Below are 20,275 nucleotides of genomic sequence, written 5' to 3'. Positions count from 1 at the left end.
AACCTAGTTTAAAAAATTTAGTTTTGGGGGCGCCTGGGTGGCTCAGTGGGTTAAATCCTCTGCCTTCAGCTCAGGTCATGATCTCAGGGTCCTGGGATCAAGCCCCACATCAGGCTTTCTGCTCAGCAGGGAGCCTGCTTCCTCCCCTCTCTCTCTGCCTGCTTCTCTGCCTACTTTTGATCAGTCTGTCAAATAAATAAATAAAATCTTTAAAAAAAAATTCAGTTTTTTTAATCTTTCCAAAGAACCAACTTGTGGCTTTGTTAATTTTTCTACTGATTTTGTATCCTCTATTTCACTGACTTATGCTCTAAATTTTCTTTCTGCTAGCTTTTGGTTCAGTTTGCACTTTTTTATTTCCCTAAGGCAGAAGTTTAGGTTAGCGATTTGAGATATTCCTTGCCTTAAAATATAAGCATTTATAGTTACAAAATTCCCTTGAATGACAGCTTTAACTGCATCCCATACATTTCTGTTTTTCCATCTTCATTCATCTCCATAGTTTCCCCTTGTGATTTCCTCTTTGATCCATATTTAAAGTGACTTAATTTCCTTCTGAAGTACTCATATTTTGTTCCCCTATAATTGACTTTTAATATTTTTATTATGGCCAGAGAACATGTTTTATATGATTTCAATCTTTTAAAATTTATCAACACACTTTTTTTTGGCCTAGCATTTAATCTATCCTGAAGAATGTTCCATGTGCACTTTGGCAAAAAGTGTATTCTGTTTAAGTCTTCTATTCCCTTGATCTTCTGGCTAGTTGTTCTAACCATTATTGAAAGAGGCCTTGAGATTTTCCACTATTGTTGTTAAATTGTCTATTTCTCCCTTCAATTCTGTCAGTTTTTGTTTCATGTATTTAGATAGGTTCTTAGGTGTATATATGTTTAAAATTGTCATATCTTCCTCATAGATTGAATTTCTAATCATTATGAAATATCCATTTTTATCTCTAGTAGCATTTATTTGTTTTAAAGTTTATTTTCTGTAATATTAGTACAAGTACTTCAACTCTCTTACAGTTCTTTCTTGGAGAATATACATATATGTACCTATAGATATACATATACACACATATATATATATTTCTCATTCTTTAAAAAATTTTTTTTATTTTTTATTTATTTTCAGCAGAACAGTATTCATTGTTTTTGTACCACACCCAGTGCTCCATGCAATCCGTACCCTCTCTAATACCCACCACCTGGTTCCCCCAACCTTCCACCCCCCCCCACCACTTAAAACCCCTCAGATTGTTTTTCAGAGTCCATAGTCTCTCATGGTTCACCTCCCCTTTATTTTTAAAATATTTTTCTTATTTGACAGAGATCACAAGTAGGCAGAGAGGCAGGCATAGAGAGAAAGAAGAGGAAGCAGGCTCGCTGTGGAGAAGAGAGCCTGATGCGGGGCTCAATCCCAGAACCCTGGGATCATGACCTGAGCTGAAGGCAGAGGCTTCACCCACTGAGTCACCCAGGTCCCCATTTCTCATTCATTAAAAAAAGATTTATTTATTTATTTGATAAAGTGAGGAGAGGGGCAAAGGGAAATAATCTTTAAGCAGACTCCATGCTGAACATGGAGCCCAATATGGGGCTCAATCTCACAACCCATGAGATCATGACCTAAGCTAAAACCAAGTGTTAGACGCTAACACTTGAGCCACTCAGGCACCCTTCCCATCTTTTATTTTCAACCTATTTATATCTTTGAATATGAAGTGGTTCACCTATAGACACAATACCTGTTGGATCAAGTTGGATCTGAATTTTTAAAATATATTTTCATTAATTATTTTTATTAACATATAATGTATTATTTGCCCCAAGGGTATAGGTCTGTAAATCGTTAGGCTTACAAACTTCACAGCACTCACCATATCATATACCCTCCCCAATGTCCATAACCCAACCACCCTCTCCACACACCCACTCCCCCACAGCAACCCTCAGTTTGTTTTGTGAGATTAAGAGTCTCCTATAGTTTGTCTCCTTCCTGATTCCATCTTGTTTCATTTTTTCCCCCACTCTGTCTCTCAAATTCCTCATATCAGGGAGATCATATAATTGTCTTTCTCTGATTGACTTATTTCGCTAAGCATAATACCCTCTATTTCCATCCACATTGTTGCAAATGGCAAGATTTCATTTCTTTTGATGGCTGCATAGTATTCCATTGTATATACCACATCTTCTTTATCCATTCATCTGTTGATGAACATCTAGGTTCTTTCCATAGTTTGGCTATTGTGGACACTGCTGCTATAAACTTTCAGGTGCATATGCCCCTTCGGATCACTACAATTGTATCTTTTGGGTAAATAACCAGTAGTGTGATTGCTGGGTCATAGGGTAGCTCTGTTTGCAACTTTTTGAGGAAGCTCCATGCTGTTTTCCAGAGTGGCTGCACCAGCTTGCCTTCCCAACAGCGTAGGAGGGTTCCCCTATCTCTGCATCCTCTCTAACATCTGTCATTTCCTGACTTGTTAATTTCAGCCATTCTGGCTGGTGTGAGGTGGTATCTCATTGTGGTTTTGATTTGTATTTCCCTGATGCCAAGTGACATTGAGCAATTTTTTGTGTCTGTTGGCCATTTAGATGTCGTTGCAGAAATGTCTGTTCATATCTTCTGCTCCTTTCTTAATTGGACTATTTGTTCTTTGGGTGTTGATTTTGATAAGTTCTTTATAGATTTTGGATACTAGCCCTTTATCTGATATGGCATTTGCGAATATTTTCTCCGATTCTGTCAGTTGTCTTGTGGTTTTGTTCACTGTTTCCTTTGATGTGCAAAAAAGCTTTTGATTTGATGAAGTCCCAAGAGTTCATTTTGCGCTTGTTCCCTTGCCTTTGTTGATGTTTCTAGGAAGAAGTTCCTGTGGCTGAGGTCGAAGAGGTTGCTGCCTGTGTTCTCCTCAAAAATTTTGATGGATGAGGTCTTTCATCCATTTTCAGTCTCTTTTTACCTGGTGTAAGGATGTGGTCCAGTTTCATTCTTTTGCATGTGGCTGTCCACATCAATTATTTGACCATAGAGTTGAGGATCTATTTCTGGGCTCTCTATTGTGTTCCACTGATCTATGTGTCTGTTTTTGTGCTAGGACCTTACAGTCTTGATGATTACAGCTTTGTAATAGAGCTTGAAGTCTGGAGTTGTGATGCTACCAACTTTGGCTTTCTTTTTCAACATTCTTCTAGCTATTTGGGGTCTTTTCCAGTTCCATACAGATTTTAGGATTATTTGTTCCATTTCTTTGAAGAAAATTGATGGTATTTGGATAGGGATTGCATTAAATGTGTAGATTGCTTTAGGTAGCATAGACATTTTCACAGTACTTGTTCTTGCAATCCATGACCATGGTATGTTTTTCCATTTCTTTGTGTCTTCCTCAGTTTCTTTCATGAGTACTTTATAGTTTTCTGAGTACAGATTCTTTGCCTCTTTGGTTAGGTTTATTCCTAGGTATCTTATGGTTTTGGGTGCAATTGTAAATGGGATGGACTCCTTAATTTCTCTTTCTTCTGTCTCTTTTCTGTCTTTTCTTGGTGTATTGAAATGCAACTAATTTTTGTGCACTGATTTTATATCCTGCCACTTTACTGGATTCCTGTTATGAGTTCTAGTCTTTTCGGTTTTCCACATAAAGTATCGTAGAAGGAGATATAAAAAGCTTTCAGGACAAACAAAAATTAAAAGAACCAGCCCTACAGGAAATATTGAAAGGGGTCCTCTAAGCAAAGAGAGAGTCTAAATATAGTAGACCAGAAAGAAACAGGGACAATATACAGTAACAGTCACCTTACAGGCAATACAATGGCATTAAATTCATATCTTTCAATAGTTACCCTGAATGTAAATGGGTTTAATGCCCCGATCAAAAGACACAAGGTATAAGAATGGATAAAAAAAAATCAATATGCTGTCTACAAGAAACTCATTTTAGACCCAAAGACACCTCCAGACTTAAAGTGAGGGGGTGGAAAACAATTTACCATGCTAATGGACATCAAAAGAAAGCTGTGGTGGCAATCCTTATAGCAGATAAATTTGATTTTAAGCCAAAATTATAATAAGAGATGAGGAAGGACACTATATCATACTTTAAAGGCCTGTCCAACAAGAAGATCTAACAATTTTAAATATTTATGCCCCACATGGAAAGAGCCAACTATATAAACCAACTAATAACAAAATCAAGGAAACACATTGACAATAACACAATAATAGTAGGGGACTTTAACACACCCCTCACTGAAAAGGACAGATCATCCAAGCAAAAGATCAACAAGGAAATAAAGGCCTTAAATAACACACTGGACCAGATGGACATCACAGATATGTTCAGAACATTCCACTCTAAAACAACAAAATACACATTCTGCTCTAGTGCACATGGAACATTCTCCAGAATAGGTCACATCCTGGGTCACACATCAGGTCTCAATCAGTACCAAAAGATTGGGATCATTCCCTACATATTTTCAGACCACAATGCTCTGAAACTAGACCTCAATCACAAGTGGAAAGTTGGAAAGAACTCAAATACATGGAGGCTAAAGAGCATCCTACCAAGGAATGAATGGGTCAACAAGGAAATTAAAGAAGAATTGAAAAAATTCATGGAAACAAACGAAAATGAAAACACAATGGTTCAAAATCTGTGGGACACAGAAAAGTCAGTCCTGAGGGGAAAGTATATAGTGATACAAGCCTTTCTCAAGAAACAAGAAAGGTCTCAAGTACAAAACCTAACCCTACAACTACAGGAGCTGGAGAGCAAACAGCAAAGAAAGCCTAAACCCAGCAAGAGAAGAGAAATAATAAAGATCAGAGCAGAAATCAATGAAAAAGAAACCAAAAGAACAAGAAATCAATGAAATAGAAACCAAAAGATCAGAGCAGAAATCAATGAAAAGGAAACCAAAAGAACAGATCAATGAAACGATGATCTGGTTCTTTTAAAGAATAAGATTGATAAACCCCTGGCCAGACTTACAAAAAGAAAAGAGAAAGGACCCAAATAAATAAAATCATGAATGAAAGAGGAGAAATCAGAACCAACACTAAGAAATACACACAATTATAAGAACATATTATGAGCAACTATACGCCAGCAAATTTCACAATCTGGAAGAAATGGAGGCATTCCTAATTCCTAGAGACTTATGAACTATCAAAACTGAACCAGGAAGAAATAGAAAACCTGAACAGACCCATAACCAGTAAGGAAATTTAAGCAGTCATCAAAAATCTCCCAACAAACAAGAGCCCAGGTCCAGACGGCTTCCCAGGGGATTTCTACCAAACATTTAAAGAAGAATTAATACCTATTCTCCTCAAACTGTTCCAAAAAATAGAAATGGAAGGAAAACTTTCCAAACTCATTTTTGAGGCCAACATTACCTTGACCCCATAACCAAAGGCCCCACCAAAAAAGAGAATTACAGACCAATATACTTGATGAACACAGAAGCAAAAATTCTCACCAAAATACTAGCCAATAGGATCCAACATTACATTAAAAGGATTATTCACCGTGACCAAGTGGGATTTATTCCTGGGCTGCAAGGTTGGTTCAACATCCGCAAATCAATCAATGTGATACAATACATTTAAAGAACAAGAACCATATGATACTCTCAATAGATGCTGAAAAAGCATTTGACAAAGTACAGCATACTTTCTTGATCAAAACTCTTCAAAGTGTAGGGACAGAAGGTATATATCTCAAAGGCATATCTCAAAGGGACAGAGGGTATATATCTCAAAGGCACCTTGATCAAAACTCTTCAAAGTGTAGGGACAGAAGGTATATATCTCAAAGGCATTGTCCAGATGACTTTGGACAATGAGGCTATCTATGAAAAATCCACAGCGAATATCATTCTCAATGGGGAAAAACTGAGATCATTTCCCCTAAGGTCAGGAACATGGCAGGGATGTCCACCATCACTACTACTATTCAACATTGTACTAGAAGTCCTAGCCTCAGCAATCAGACAACAAAAAGAAATAAAAGGCATCTGAATCAGCTAAGAGAAAGAAACTATCACTCTTTGTAGAGGATCTTGATTTTTGTAATTCAATCTGACAGTCTCTGCCTTTTGATTTAATTCATATTTAATATTGATACATCTTCTACTTTAACTATTTCTATATGCCTCATGTCTTTTTTTCTATTCCCACTTTATTGCCTTCTTCTTGTATTAAGTGGATATGTTCCAGCATACCATCCTGATCCCTTTAATATTTTAAGTATATTTCTTACAGTTACTTTCTTAGTGGTTGTTCTAGGTCTTAAAATATACATCCAAACTTCTCAGGATTCACTTTGCATTTCCACTGATTAGTTCCAAAGAAGTATATAACAGTTAGTCCTATATAGCTCCTTTCCATACCACCTTTTTGTGCTATTGTTACATGTATTACATTTATCTATGTTACATTTGTGTGTGTGTGTATAGTATCAAACTCAACAATACATAGTTAAAATTATTTGTTTATATGATCTTATATCTTTCAAAACATCGAAGAGAAGGATAAGTGTATATTCATAGAATTTGTTATATTAATCATCATACATACAATTTTATCTCTCTTCATTTGTTCTTTTTTTCAAGATACTATTTATTCCATAGAGAATTGTTTAAGCTAATGCTTTAAATTTAAGTCAGAACACAATTTAATATATGATTCATAGCATGCCTATCAGATATTCTTTTTTTTTCTTTTCAGTGTAACAGTATTCATTGTTTTTGCACCGCACCCACTGCTCCATGCAATCCGTGCCCTCTCTAATACCCACCACCTGGTTCCCCCAACCTCCCACTCCCCGTCCCTTCAAAACCCTCAGATTGTTTTTCAGAGTCCATAGTTTGTTCTTGTGGATTCTGAATATCATCTGGTTTCATTTCCAAGAATTATTTTCATTAATCCAAGATATCTCTGTTTCTACTCCCAATGAAAGAATACACATTGATTCATGTGTTTGTTTTCTAAGTCAACTTAAGTGAAGTTTTAAAATTTTCTTACTCTACTGACAGCATTTGGTGGCAGAATGTCTCATAGGAAACTCTCCCTTCCCAGGCATGGGTCCCTGGGCTTCTTGCCCCAGAAACACAGTGACTGGCACCATGGAAGTTGACTTGCATCCCCAAGGATGACTCTATTCACCTCACAGCTTTCCTCATCTACAGTGCTGGCATGACTCACGTTGTGTGAGGGGTCAAAAGGCCAGAATCCAGGTGAAAAAGAAGGAAATTGTGGAAAACGTGACCATTGTGGAGGTACCATCCATGGTAGTTGTGGACATCATGGGCTATGAAGAAACCACTCAAGGTCTCTGTGTTTAAGACCATCTTTGCTGAGCACATTCATGATGAGTTAAAGGGCACTTCTATAAGAATTGGCATCAGTCTAAGACTTTCAACCAAATACTTCAAGTGGCAGGATGATGACTGGCAAGCAGCAGCTAGAGAAGGACCTCAACAGCATGAAGAAGTACAGACAAATCATCTGTGTCATCGCCCACACCCAGATGCCCCTGCTTCCTCTATGCCAGAAGAAAGCCCACCTCATGGAGATCCAGGAGACTAGATGCACAGTGACTGAGAAGCTGGAATAGGCCCATGAGAACCTGGAACAGTAGGTTCTTATGAACCTAGTGTTTGGGCAGGATGAGATGATAGATGTCATTAGTGTCACCAGCCACTGGCACACCAAGAAGCTACCCTGCAAGACCCACCAGGAACTGTGCAAGGTGGGCTGTATTGGGGTATAGCATCCTGCCCAAGTGGCCTTCTCTGTGCAATGGGCTGGGCAAAAAGTCTACCATCACTGCACTGAGATCAACAAGAAGATCTACAAGGTTGGCCAGGGCTACCTCATCAAGGATGGCAAACTTATCAAGAACAATGTTTCCACTGATTTTGATCTGACAAGAGCATCAACCCTCCATGTTGGCTTTGTCCACTATGATGAAGTGTCCAATGACTTTGTCATGCAGAAAGGCCATGTGATGATAACCAAGAAGCAAGTGCTTACTCTCCACAAGTTGTTGCTCGTGCAGATCAAATGACAGGCCCTGGAGATTAACCTTAAGTTCATTGACATCACCTCTAAGTTTGACCATGGCTGATTCCAGACTGTGAAGGATAAGGAAACATTCATGGGACTACTTATGAAAGAACAAACTGGAAGAAGCAGCTGCTTAATGTCAAGAGCAGCTTGCACAACTGCTGGAATTTCAATAAACATTATCTTCCAGGGGAGAAACAAATTCTTCTAAAAGAAAGAAGAAACATGCAATTATACTGTCTTTTACTAATTATCTACATGAGTGACTCGGATGTATCTATACTGGTGCTCTGGGGTGTGTGTGTGTGTGGATTTGAATTACTATCTGGTGTCACCTGATCTTTGCCTGGATAATTTCCTTTGTATTTCTTGTAATACAGATTTATTAGCCATGTGTTTTCTTTTTACTTAAATGATAACATCTTTATTTCACCTTCAGTTTCGAGTGATAGTTTTGGATATAATATTCTTGAGTGATACTTATTTAAGATTTTTTTATTTACTTTATTTTCAGACAAAGATCATAAGTAGGCAGAGAGGCAGGGAGAGAGGAGGAAGCAGGCTCCCTGCTGAGCAGAGAGCCCGATGCAGGGCTCAATCCCAGGACCCTGGGATCATGACCTGAGCTGAAGGCAGAGGCTTTAACCCACTGAGCCACCCAGGCACCCTGAGTGATACTTATTTTTAAAAATTTTTTAAAGGTTTCACTTATTTGTCAGAGAGTGCACAAACACAACGATGGGGAGTGGCAGGCAGGGAGTCCGTTGTGGGATCCGATCCCAACACCCTGGGATCATGAACTGAGCCAAAGGCAGACGCTCAACCCAGGTGTCCCTTGATTTTTAAATTCAGCAATTTGAATATGCAATCCCTCTGTCTTCTGGCTTCCACTGTTTATGAGAAACCTCACCTGTTAATCATATGGGAGTTTCCTGGTATGTGAGGAGTCATTTATCTCTTACAGCTTTTATAATTTTCGCCTTATCTTTAGCTTTGAACATCTGTGTTTTTCTTAATTGGCGTTAAGCTTTTTTGATGTGTAGTATTTCTTGTCAAATTTAGATGCTCCCGTTCATCTCTTTGAGTATTTTTTCTGCTCCTTTCCTCTCCTTGGCTACTTACATTTTGAATATGTTGAATTTTTAATGGTGCCCCACATTTCTCTTGAAGACATTTTTCATTTTTTATCTCTGTTCCTCAGATTGAATAATCTCTACTGATACATCTTCAACTTAGTGGATTTTCTTTGGCCAGCTCAAATATACTATTGAGTTTCTCTAGTAGATTTCTCATTTCAGTTACTGTACTTCTCAACTTCAGAATTTCCATTTGGGTCTTTAAAAGTAATTTCTATTTCTTTATTAATAAATCTTTATATGCTATAGCTACCACCTTGGCCCCTTTAAGCAGTATTTACTGCCTGTTTTTCCTGTGTGTGCATGGCACATTCCTGTTTCTTTGCATTTCTTATAATCTTTTATTATAAAGCAGACTTTTTATTATAGTATCTTATAGCAACTCTGGATAATGATCCTCCTCCTATAAGGGATCAGCATTTACTTGGTTGTTTCCCCCGCAGTATGCAGCCTGATATTATCTCTTTTAGTCTAGCCACCTAAGGGTTATCTCTGGGTGGGCATAATGCATTTATTGCTAAGATTTTTACCTTTTACCATTGGATGTGAATGTACTTGGAGGCTGTTATCAGGCAGTTTTCTTTTGACCCATGTTCAGCCAGGGACTGGTAATTGGGAGGATCCTTCTCTTTTCTGGGAGGGCACAGTTTTAGACATATAACACAGTCTTCTAGACTGCCAAGGAGGAGTGTGATTTTGTTTTTAAGCCTGTGTTCCTAATAGTCACCTCTAGATGAGAACAACTTATTGTTCAGTGTTTGGTCAAGTTCCTTTTGCCAACGAAGTGTTTGCTCTGTATTGATGGGTCTACATATACTGGGAAATGCTTTTCAGTCTGTCCCATGTTCTGCTCTAATTGTCCTGATTAGGTGCAGCCTAGCACACGCAAATCTCTTAAATCCTGAGTTGACTTTGCTCCCAGGAAGGCTCTTTCTGGTTCCCTCTTGGTTTCTCTTTACTAAAATTCTGGCTGCTCTGCTGCTTTTCTAGCACCAGCTCCTCCTAATTGCTCTCCACCAAGATCCCCATTGTTTTTGACAATGTCCTTAGGGATAGAGTTCTCCATGCTGTTTCAAATGAAATCAGTCCCCCAGGCAGAGGTGGAATCCCCAGGCAGAGAGGTGGAATTCTTTGTTCTCATCGCATACCTTCGCACTAAGAAAGGACCTCTGAACCAAAGCTGGGGGTGTGGGGGCAAGGGGCGAAGAGTGAAAACACCACTCCCTAAGTGGACACTGGGCCATGGTGTCAGTCCCTGGTATTCTGAGTTATCCTCTCCTTGAGTGAAACGTCCAAACTTGGAGTAAGCTAGTGTGGAAAAATCAGGGCCTCAGTATTCTCACCCTGCACACAGAATAGTTTGCTTCCACTCAAAGAATGGAGGCTGGATGGTGAAGGTATCATCAGTCCTCTTGGCTGTGCCTGTGAGGAATAAATTTCTTCAACACAGAGTTGGGGGGTAAAAAATGCAGGCAGCTACCCCTGCCAGGATGAAATCACAGCCCTGGAGTGGGAGCTGGGGGGAGGAGCCCTAGCTCCTCCCAGCATCTTTACCACACCTGCCTAAATAGAATACCCAAGGTCAAGCTTCTGTAACACAGACCTGGTATGGTAGAGGTTATGCAGTTGATTCTTCAGATGCCAGACTCTTGCTATTCTTACTGATATTTAATAGGTTTTCTTGAATCAATATTTTTCCAATTGACATATGACCTTTGCATAATTTCTAGAGATTTTTAAATTATTGTTTTTAAAAAATAATTTCCAACAGTTAAGTTGTTTCGCTGCAGAGAAGGTCTACTGAGCTGCTCACTTCAACATTCTGGAAATCTCAGCCTTCAATACATTTTTAAACTTAGCTTCTTAGTGGAAATGTCCAGCAAAAAGAGAAATGGAGTAGGTGTCAAGAGCCAGGGTTTTCATTCCAACTTGGTCTCTCGCAAAACCAGTGATTTCTCCTGAAATTCGGTTTCCGAATGAGGAAATTACATTAAAGGCCTCTATATTGCAACTCTAAATACCTTATGCTTTTATAAAGTAGAAATGAGAATAGAAGGTAATCAGTGAAAAATGCTCTGCAGCTGTGTGAGAACAAGAAATAAGAAAACAATCCACTGCCTTTTTAAGCCAAAACTGTTCCAACTTGTTTTTAATTAGAACAATTAATTCTAATTTTACTTAATCAAAATACTAGTTTTGCATGCTTTGCAGTAAAAAAAATTTCTCACCCCAAAGGTTTCCTTCCTAATCATTAGAACTGAAAAACTTGGGGCAACGGAAAGTTGCCTTTCACTGACTGGTCATCAAAAATATAACAGCTTAATGCTAAGTTAAAGCACTATAATTTACTACCATTTTACTTATATTATGAAATCTGCAAATAATTACTTTCTCTCTGTGACAATTCCAAGTTTTTACCTTCAGCATAAGGCTCTAAGGCCACACCCCAGGGTGTCTATTAATTATTCATACTTACTCTGAGTGTGTGAATGACAAAATATCAGTTCTCCCTATGCATTGCAGAAAAAAGTTGCTTCAATGGGCCACCCGTTTCTAGTCACAAAGATATATTGTTTATTTAGTAATGATTATCTATACAAATTGCTATAACAATAAAACTAATAAAGAAACTCCATTGCTGAGCTGTTTTTGTCTTAACTAAATAGTTTTAACTAGCGTATTTGATTTAGTATGTCCTTTACTATATAGTTTACATTCAAAATCTATATACTCAAAGCAGGGGGAAAGGGACTTTTTATAATTTAAGAAAGCTGCCAATGCAACTATATTTAAAAGCTTTCAATTATTACTCTACAACAGAACATCCTATGATAAAGGTAGAAGGTATATATGAATTATAAATATGCACTGGCAAAAGCTGCTACTCACTGATACATCCAGCAGTTAGGAAGGATGACAGCAAGATGACAACATGGACAAAGTGACCCAGAAACAAAAATTCATATAATCTTTAAATACCTTATCCTTAAAGCAAAATTATCTATCTATCTATCTATCTATCATCTATCTATCTATGTGGGGGGCACGGTGGGAGAGAGAGAATCTTAAGCAGTTCAATGCCCAACTCAGTGCCCAACGCAGGGCTTAATCCCATGACCCTGAGATCATGACCTGAAAGCAAGAGTTGAACACTTAACAGACTGAGCCATGGAGGTGCCCCTTAAAACTTATTTTTATACTAACCGTTTGTACAAACTGATCTTCGTCAACATCTAAGGGAAAAGGCAAAATACTTATCATAAGGTATATAAAAGGTGCACATCCCTTTAGAGTTAAAGTAAATGTATACTTTGAGTTTGTCCACATGCCTAGGCCTCTTTTTGATTCTCATAGTTAACCCTCACATTTGAACTGCTGAAAAAAACTTCCAAATGAACCTATCCATTCACCAAGATATTTTTATGTTAAAAACCCTAAGGAAGGCATCAGGTTTTCTGATCCCAAATTACTCGTTTCAATTTTTGCAAATTGGGATTCCCTTTAGGAAGGAAATATGCAATTTTAAAAATACAGGGATATAAGAAATAAAACCCCATCATCTTACTCCATTTTCAGAGCCCATATTCTAAAACTGTAGCTTATTCATCCCAATCCATTAAAAAATTACGTTGCAATATTGATTTTAAAAATTTATACTTTATACACCTTTATGTGAATATGTAATATTGTAATATAAAATTATTGTTATAATAAATGCCACTTTTCTTGACATTTTCTTCTGAGTGAGTCATCCTAGGAAGCTTTCCTTTTGTTCATTATTTCACTGTATGGAACCATCTTAATATGATGAAGTTAAGAGAAAATATTTAAGACTTACTTAATGGCCCTAACAATAATTGTTTTTTAGGTTATTCAAGTTTTTAGTAGCTGAAAATACTGGCTAATGACCACGTGATCCAATGGTCTTGAGACCATCTCTAATCATATGAAAAGAAAATAGCTTTTTCAGAAAGAAAAGAAGCTATTTAAATTGGAAAAGAGAGGAGCTTCTAAGTGAACATATACCAACATTTTATTAACAGGTAAAACTTGATCATTTTGTTTGGGCTCTTCCTTGTTAAGTCACATTTAAAGGAACTCATTAAATTACTGAAGAAGGAAGGGAAGATCTTGTAATAAATTCTGACATGTCACTGATTAAAGTCCCAATCATCTAGAGTACATATACATAACTTTCTCCTATTTACCTCAAGGTCATTAATAATCTTTAAGTGGTTGTTGCTCTATATACAATTGTGAGCATGTGCACACACACATATCTGTGTATGCATACATTCCATTTAGTTTTTTCTTCATATAGCTTCAGACAGCAAAAGGACTATAGTTAAGATGGAAATAGAAGGGCAATTAACTTTCTAAGCTTTTTAGATCATTCCCAGTACGACAACTGTCAAATTACATCAGGGTTTTAAGTGTTAAAGAGAAAGGCATAAATTTTGGTCCCAAACAAGAGCAATAACTCATTCTGATGAAAAATTAAAATTCCCACTGCTAGAGATGCTGGTTAATGATGAAGAACATTCTACATACATACATGAGAATTAAGGTTTTTCCTCCAAAAACTATACAGTGGCAGACTTTAAAAAAATGAAGGTGTAGGTATCTATCTTTGAAGTATGTCAGCAGGGAGGGAAGAGGAGAAACAATGAACCTACACTGTCCTCTTTTAAAAAGAAAAAAAAGTAATGGATACTTTTCATCTAAACTGTAAGCATAAAGGAGACTTAAAATAAAAAACTATTAAAATTTGGAATCCAATGTAATTCATCTGATTATGGATATCAAATGGCTATCAGGCCCCCCAAAACGGAAATGGGGCAAAGTGAAATAGTAACAAAAAACATGCTTTAGGCATAACTAAGGCACTAACAAGAAGGTAATTTGGAGCTAAATGCATATGTCACATTAAATATTGTGAAAGATGTAAAACTCAAATTTCTTTTCAAACAAATCTTATCTAAAAAGGATTATAGAAAATGGGAATGTATGATTTTTTTTTTTTTTAATAAAACAATTCTGCTTCAGTGCAAATGTGTCAAAAAAAAAAAGTCTCATGCAACTTAGCAGGAACAGTTTCCACAGCCTTTCACACTGTTGACAATTTCTTCTTGTAGTTTCTTCCTTTCCTCCTCTTTGGACATATTTTCTTTCTTTGCATCCCATGTGGGGTTATTATGGTTCTGCACACGGCTACTTTGTGTATGCCACATTTCTGAATAGATACTGCCAGGGTTTGCAAGCAAACCATGGTGGGTACCACGTTCAGCTATCTTACCCTAAAAAGCAAAAGCAAGAGAAACATAGAAAAAGGTCATATAACTAGCATAATAACTGAAAATACATAATAATTTCTAACTAAGGATTTTGAAGGATTTCCGTTCATTAAAATACCTCTCCCAATTCTTTATCCATAGCACAAGTAGGAAAAATTGAGGTAAGGACGCTTTCTTCACTATTAAGGTATTACTGTAGTGAACAAACAAAAATCTATGAAATCCCATATACTGTAAACCATTTAACTTAAAAGAAATGAAATTTTAATGTTTTATTTTTAATTTTGAAGGGCAGAAAAGGAAGGTGAAAAATTTTAAAGGTGATTATAATTGGTAAATATTTAATCAAAAGCACTGTGATTTGTAACAGGGACTTAAATACCCTGAAATCCTTATGTATACTTTAAAATAAAAGATTTCTCCATGAAAAGCTTATCTCTTCCAGTAGCTATTTTTGTTAACAATGGATATTAAACTTAACATTACAGATTTGGTATAGATTCCAAGCTCCTATCTACAATTAATTTGCCTCGGACAGCTACTGTTAAACATGGTGGGAGACAAAAGGAGTTTTGTCACTTTTACTGGTACTCCCAGTTATAGGACCTTTACAAATATACCCTTAAGCAAAACAACTAAAATTTGTTCCACATCTGAGTGGTTAATTTAAGACTCCTCTTTCATTGCTAGCTAGGCAGTTTAAAAAAGAACTATTTTGCTCAGCTATTTAAATTCCTCTGGATTATGAAGAACATAGTTCTCAACCTAGGTATGTGTGGATCACTTCATTGGCACAAAACTCCCCTTGGATTACATGGTTTATATTTTTCTATTTACCATTCTCAAAAACAAAATCCTCAGTGAAAACTTCATCAAAAGTTTCTAGAAAAAAATAAAATTATTTTTGTGGAAACACCAATGAAATAAATCACAAATAATTATCCTATAGTAAAAATGTATAAAATATATTTTAAATTACTTTTATTTATATTAAAGCACAAATGTATGTATCTTAAAAAGTAAGATTAAAAGCTTATAGCAAAAAAGTCTTTTGTCTCCTCCTTCATACCTATCTCCTTCCTATCCACAAATTCATAGCTATTTCTTCTGGTATTTAAAAATACATATATGAATATATACATGTATTATGAAATTCAGCACTCCTTTATTACCCCACCACTGTTTAATTTTTACACTCTTCTAATAAAATTGGTTATAGCACAAGTGTTGTTTAAGTTAATATTCAGTGTTTACCTTATTATGACCATGTAAAGCATTACCTGCTGAGTCAAGTAAGATACTAGAATTTTATATATTTTTTCTTGTAAAATTTTTGTTCTTCCTGGACTTAGTAACTGCCACATTTTTTTTGTTTTCTTAGTTTTCTATGTCACTATTGGTAATTCTCTCAAAACTTTCATCCAGAATTATAAAGACTGTTTAAATACTATTTTTCTCATAATCAATTGTATTAGGGGATCTATTAGTTCAATCCCCCATGACGATCACCGCTTTGAGACAATCCTCTCACAACTTTTAAGGCTGTTTTATTTATCCTCAATTCTAAAATTTTATGGTATGTGTTCTGGCGTGTGTGTGTTTTCTTTTCCATTCATTGTGCTGGATACTTGGTAGGCCCTTTTAATATGGAAACTCATGCTTCTCCCAGTTTAGCAACTGCCACATTTGCTTTTTCTCACTTTATCATCTAAATTTACACTATTTTTTGCTAATTCATTTGAGAATGAGTTGCAAACATCTTTACATTTCGCTCCTAAATATTTCATTAGCATGTATCTCCTAAAAACAAGAATATTTTCATATTGACTAGAATATAAATATTTATAGAATAGAATACAAATATTTATAGAAATTTATCTAACATATAGTCCATAGTCAAATTTCACCTGCTGTCCCAATAATATATCCTTTATTTACATATTTTTCCACCAGAATCCAATTAGGATCAATACATTGAATTTATAAGTTTTCGAGTATGTGGGGTGTGTATGACACTGACATTTCTAAAATACCCAGGTTTGTTTTTTAAAGAATGCCATTTAAGTTGTTTTTGTTTAGTGCTCCTGATTATTAGATCCAGGCTAAACATTTTTGGTAGAAATACAATACAGGTGATGATGTGGCCCTCTGCATCAGTTCAGGAAGTACACAACATCAATTTACTCCACAATTAACAATATTAAGTTTGATCCTTTGGTTAAGGGAGTGTACCAGATTTCTCTATTTTTAAAAATTCTTACTTAATTTTTATTAAGCACCAGCTTAATACTACAGAAAGTTCCAATCACCCTTCAACAACCCATTCTTCCCTCCCCCAACCAAATTCTTGATAAAGAGCTCTTTGAGTGAAGATACTTCTCTTCACTTCGCTCTCTTCTCTCTTCTGTACAAAACTTTATCAAATAAAAGCAAATAACTGTGTACATCTTGCTGTAAAATGCTGCTCATGGCTATGGAAAATGTCTGCCCAGGCTCTTTTCACTGTCCAGGTCCTAAAAGACTCTTGTTCATGAACTATCTCTTCTTCACAAAGCAAGTCCACCACTTGCTAGGTTTATCATTATGAAGGTCAAAAACTTTCCCACAAAGTCTCAGTCCAGTCTCTTGTCTCAACTGCTGTAAGTAGGCCCTCATCACCTCATCTTCCTGTTTGCCGGTTTGGCATAAATTGCATGGAAATAAATAAATAAATAAAATAAATCATGGAAAACCAGGCTCTCCAGGAATGGGAAAATTAGTGATGCCCAGCGTATACATTTCTTTTTCACCTTGGCTTTTGGAACTGCACTTTTGGAGTTTCTTTAGGCACTCAGAAATGTAGAGAGTTATATATATCAAGGTTCTATCAGCTTCATTCTTAATCTCATCGTTTTTGAAGAAGACATTGGCCTTGAATTAATAGATGGCTTCACCCACAATATCTGTATCTTTTGTCTCTCTAGAGGCAGGTCCTTTGAACTGACTTCTGATAGGCAACAGTGCCACGTTTCCAATGAGTTTGGTGTCCAGATCCATAAGAGATGAGTGGTAAGCCGGCATCCTGGCGGCGCCCCGGTTTCAAGCAAGACGAGGAGAAATTTCTCTATTTTAAAGGTACTTTTTCTCTTTGAAATTAATCCATGGGTTACATTTTCAAACTGTATAAATAATCCATTCCCCAATATATTTTTTTCACCATAGGGTTTTAGCAATCAATGATGATGCTTAGCTGTAGTCATTATTACAATGGTAGTTGCAAAATGTGATTTTCTAAATTTATCATTCCTTCTACAAGTGATAGTTGGCATGCTTCTTAAAGAAGACCTTTCCCCATACTTCTGTATTGTTGTGAAATTATAGGTTAGTTGTTTTTACTGAACATGCGTTAATTCATAAGTATCATTTTTTTAAAGATTTTATTTATTTATTTGACAGAGAGAAATCACAAGTAGATGGAGAAGCAGGCAGAGAGAGAGAGAGAGAGAAGCAGGCTCCCTGCCGAGCAGAGAGCCCGATGCGGGACTCGATCCCAGGACCCCGAGATCATGACCTGAGCCGAAGGCAGCGGCTTAACCCACTGAGCCACCCAGGCGCCCCAAGTATCATTTTTTTTTTTTTATGTTCGAATTATCCCACATTGGGCCAGTGGGAGCCCACACAAAATGGTTTTTGTGTCTTTGTGATAGGTATTCATTAGTTTTCTCACTCCAGATACTGCAATAGTCATTTATTCAAAGAATTTTGGTTCCTTTTAGTGAGGAACAGTATTTAGTGCTCAAGATCTATGTGCTAGTTATACTTATTACCGCTGGGATTTCACTGCTTCTAGGTCTTTTCAGTGAAAAGTTAGGAACTTCTTTATCATCTTCTGATAATTCTGTTCCAGTATAACATCACAAGGTTGCCCCTCTTCTTCCCACATTCCATTTTTATCTTTCTTCTCCCAAGAGTACTGTTTTACAACATTAATATGTTTACTCATATGCGCACTCTTAAAATATACAAAAACAAATTTTGAATAGGCTCCTTCCATACTACTAATTACAACAAAATTAGTTTCAAATTTTTATTTACTTTTGACCTTATATTCCACTAATGGTAATAATCAGAGTAATGTGTTCAACAGTCACTTGGATTGCTTTTCTTTTGCATGTTTGTTATCAATTTGTTATGCAGTTAGTTCCACTTCTCTTTGTAATCACTTTTTGCTTTTCTCTGTCCTTGCTGAGGTTCAAAAATTTAAATATATAAAAACATTACCATGGTTCAAAAGTAAAAATAATACAAAAAAAGGAGCTAAGATGGCAGAGTAAGAGACCGCAGGCTTGCTACATCCCTCAAACACAGCTGGATAAATATCAACTCATTCTGAATAGCCAAGAAATCAATTTGAGGACTGACAGAACAAACCGCACAATTAGAGGGAGAAGAGGCTACATTGTGGAAAATAAGAGATGCAGAGACCTGGTTTGGGAGAGAAATAGATAATTGGTGCTGCAGAGAGGAAGGAGCCCAGGTTGCAGAGGGAGGTGAGAGAGAAAGGAATGCAGAGGGGATCACACAATGAAAATACTTCCCAAACTCATTAACTGAGAAAATAAGGGGATGAGTTCTATGGGTTTTTTCCTGGCACAGCTGACAGAGAATCCTGAGGGTGCTGAAGTTCTCCTGAAGAAGGCAGGAAGGTAAACCGAGGTCGGATGGCATGATCTGAGGATTTCCTGACATTCACTGCGAGAGGTGGATCCCCTTTCCTAGAGTGCTTTTGAGGGAGATGTCATTGCCTCTCTGGGGACAAAGGAGTCAGTGGGCAGCATTTCTGTCCCCCAACCCTAAGAATAGGTACAGAGACACCTGGTGAGGACAGCAAAGTCAGACAATGGCTGCTTAGTGAGCTCTGCTCCAAACTGCACACTTCTGGGCTCTGGTGAGATTGCCCTTCTGGGTCAAACCTACACCACCCTCAGACCAGAACAGGTCCCCAGTACATCAGGTCTCTCAAGATTAGAATTTTAAAACTCAGCCAGCCTGACTGGGGAAGAGCTAAAGTTCACACTGTTCTGCAACAGGAAGGCAAGCAACCCAGACACCGACACTGAGGAAACAATGATCTAATAAACACTTAGGGTGTATGAAGGGAGTTTATTCATTCCTCTGGGAGTGCTTCCCTGACATTAAGTAAGCACGAACTCCCCTCTCAAGGGAAAAAAGAACTGGCTGGTGCCACTTCCCTCCACTAGCCTTCAGCATAAACTAACTTCAGTAAATAGAAGAGTATCAACACAGGCTGCTTAATTGCTTACATCAACCCTGCTCCTCTGCACTCTACTGGTATTGCTCATCTCAGGCAAGTGTGCCTGAGAACGAGTACAGCAGGCTCCTCCCCCAGGAGACCAGCACAAACCCCCACAGGCATCATGTCTACTGACCACAGACTTCTGCAAAGCTTCAGCTCTAGTGGAAATGGCACCAGGTCTTTTTAAACAAGCAGACAAGAACATAACTAGTTAAAACTTGCCACACTCTGGCCAAGGTCCAGACACTACTCACTGCAGGCAAGGAGAAACTCTGCAGAGCACTGATCTGAGGGGTACAGCAGCCATATCACAGCAGCAGAGTGCACACAGCAGACATCAGAGACATTTCCTGAAGTGAAAGGACCTAGACATTATATGACCTCTTCTTCATAACACCATTACATCTCAAGAGCAGGAAACACCACAACAGGCTTTCCTAACACAGAGAAGAATACAGATACCTAGA

The 20,275-nt window shown here is 37.2% G+C and overlaps 2 protein-coding genes and 2 pseudogenes across 6 annotated transcripts in view; 1 reads left to right on the top strand and 3 right to left on the bottom strand.

Annotated features, from left to right (window-relative positions):
- ZDHHC15 (zDHHC palmitoyltransferase 15) overlaps nt 1-20,275 on the bottom strand; it is a 1,212,570-nt gene that overhangs the window by 767,486 nt on the left and 424,809 nt on the right. The gene's annotated exons all lie outside the window — the stretch shown is intronic.
- Nucleotides 6,886-8,293, top strand: LOC309855902 (large ribosomal subunit protein uL3 pseudogene; annotated as a pseudogene). The gene has a single exon. The product of its transcript is annotated as a large ribosomal subunit protein uL3 pseudogene (transcript).
- The window catches only part of ABCB7 (ATP binding cassette subfamily B member 7), a gene marked incomplete at its 5' end in the record, with an annotated part of 170,507 nt that continues 163,461 nt past the window's right edge, over nt 13,230-20,275 (bottom strand). The window contains one exon of the mRNA XM_082716518.1: nt 13,230-14,515. Coding sequence (XP_082572644.1) covers nt 14,300-14,515 — 216 coding nt within the window. The 3' untranslated portion in view covers nt 13,230-14,299. The remainder of the gene's footprint in view (nt 14,516-20,275) is intronic.
- On the bottom strand, nt 16,175-17,724 carry LOC309855612 (actin-related protein 2/3 complex subunit 3 pseudogene; annotated as a pseudogene). The gene has a single exon. The product of its transcript is annotated as an actin-related protein 2/3 complex subunit 3 pseudogene (transcript).

The sequence above is a fragment of the Mustela nivalis genome (genome assembly GCF_964662115.1).
Source record: "Mustela nivalis genome assembly, chromosome: X".
Classification (NCBI taxonomy): Eukaryota; Metazoa; Chordata; class Mammalia; order Carnivora; family Mustelidae; genus Mustela; species Mustela nivalis.
The sequence above is the reverse complement of the archived record's forward strand: the minus strand, read 5'-3'. Positions and strand labels throughout refer to the sequence as shown.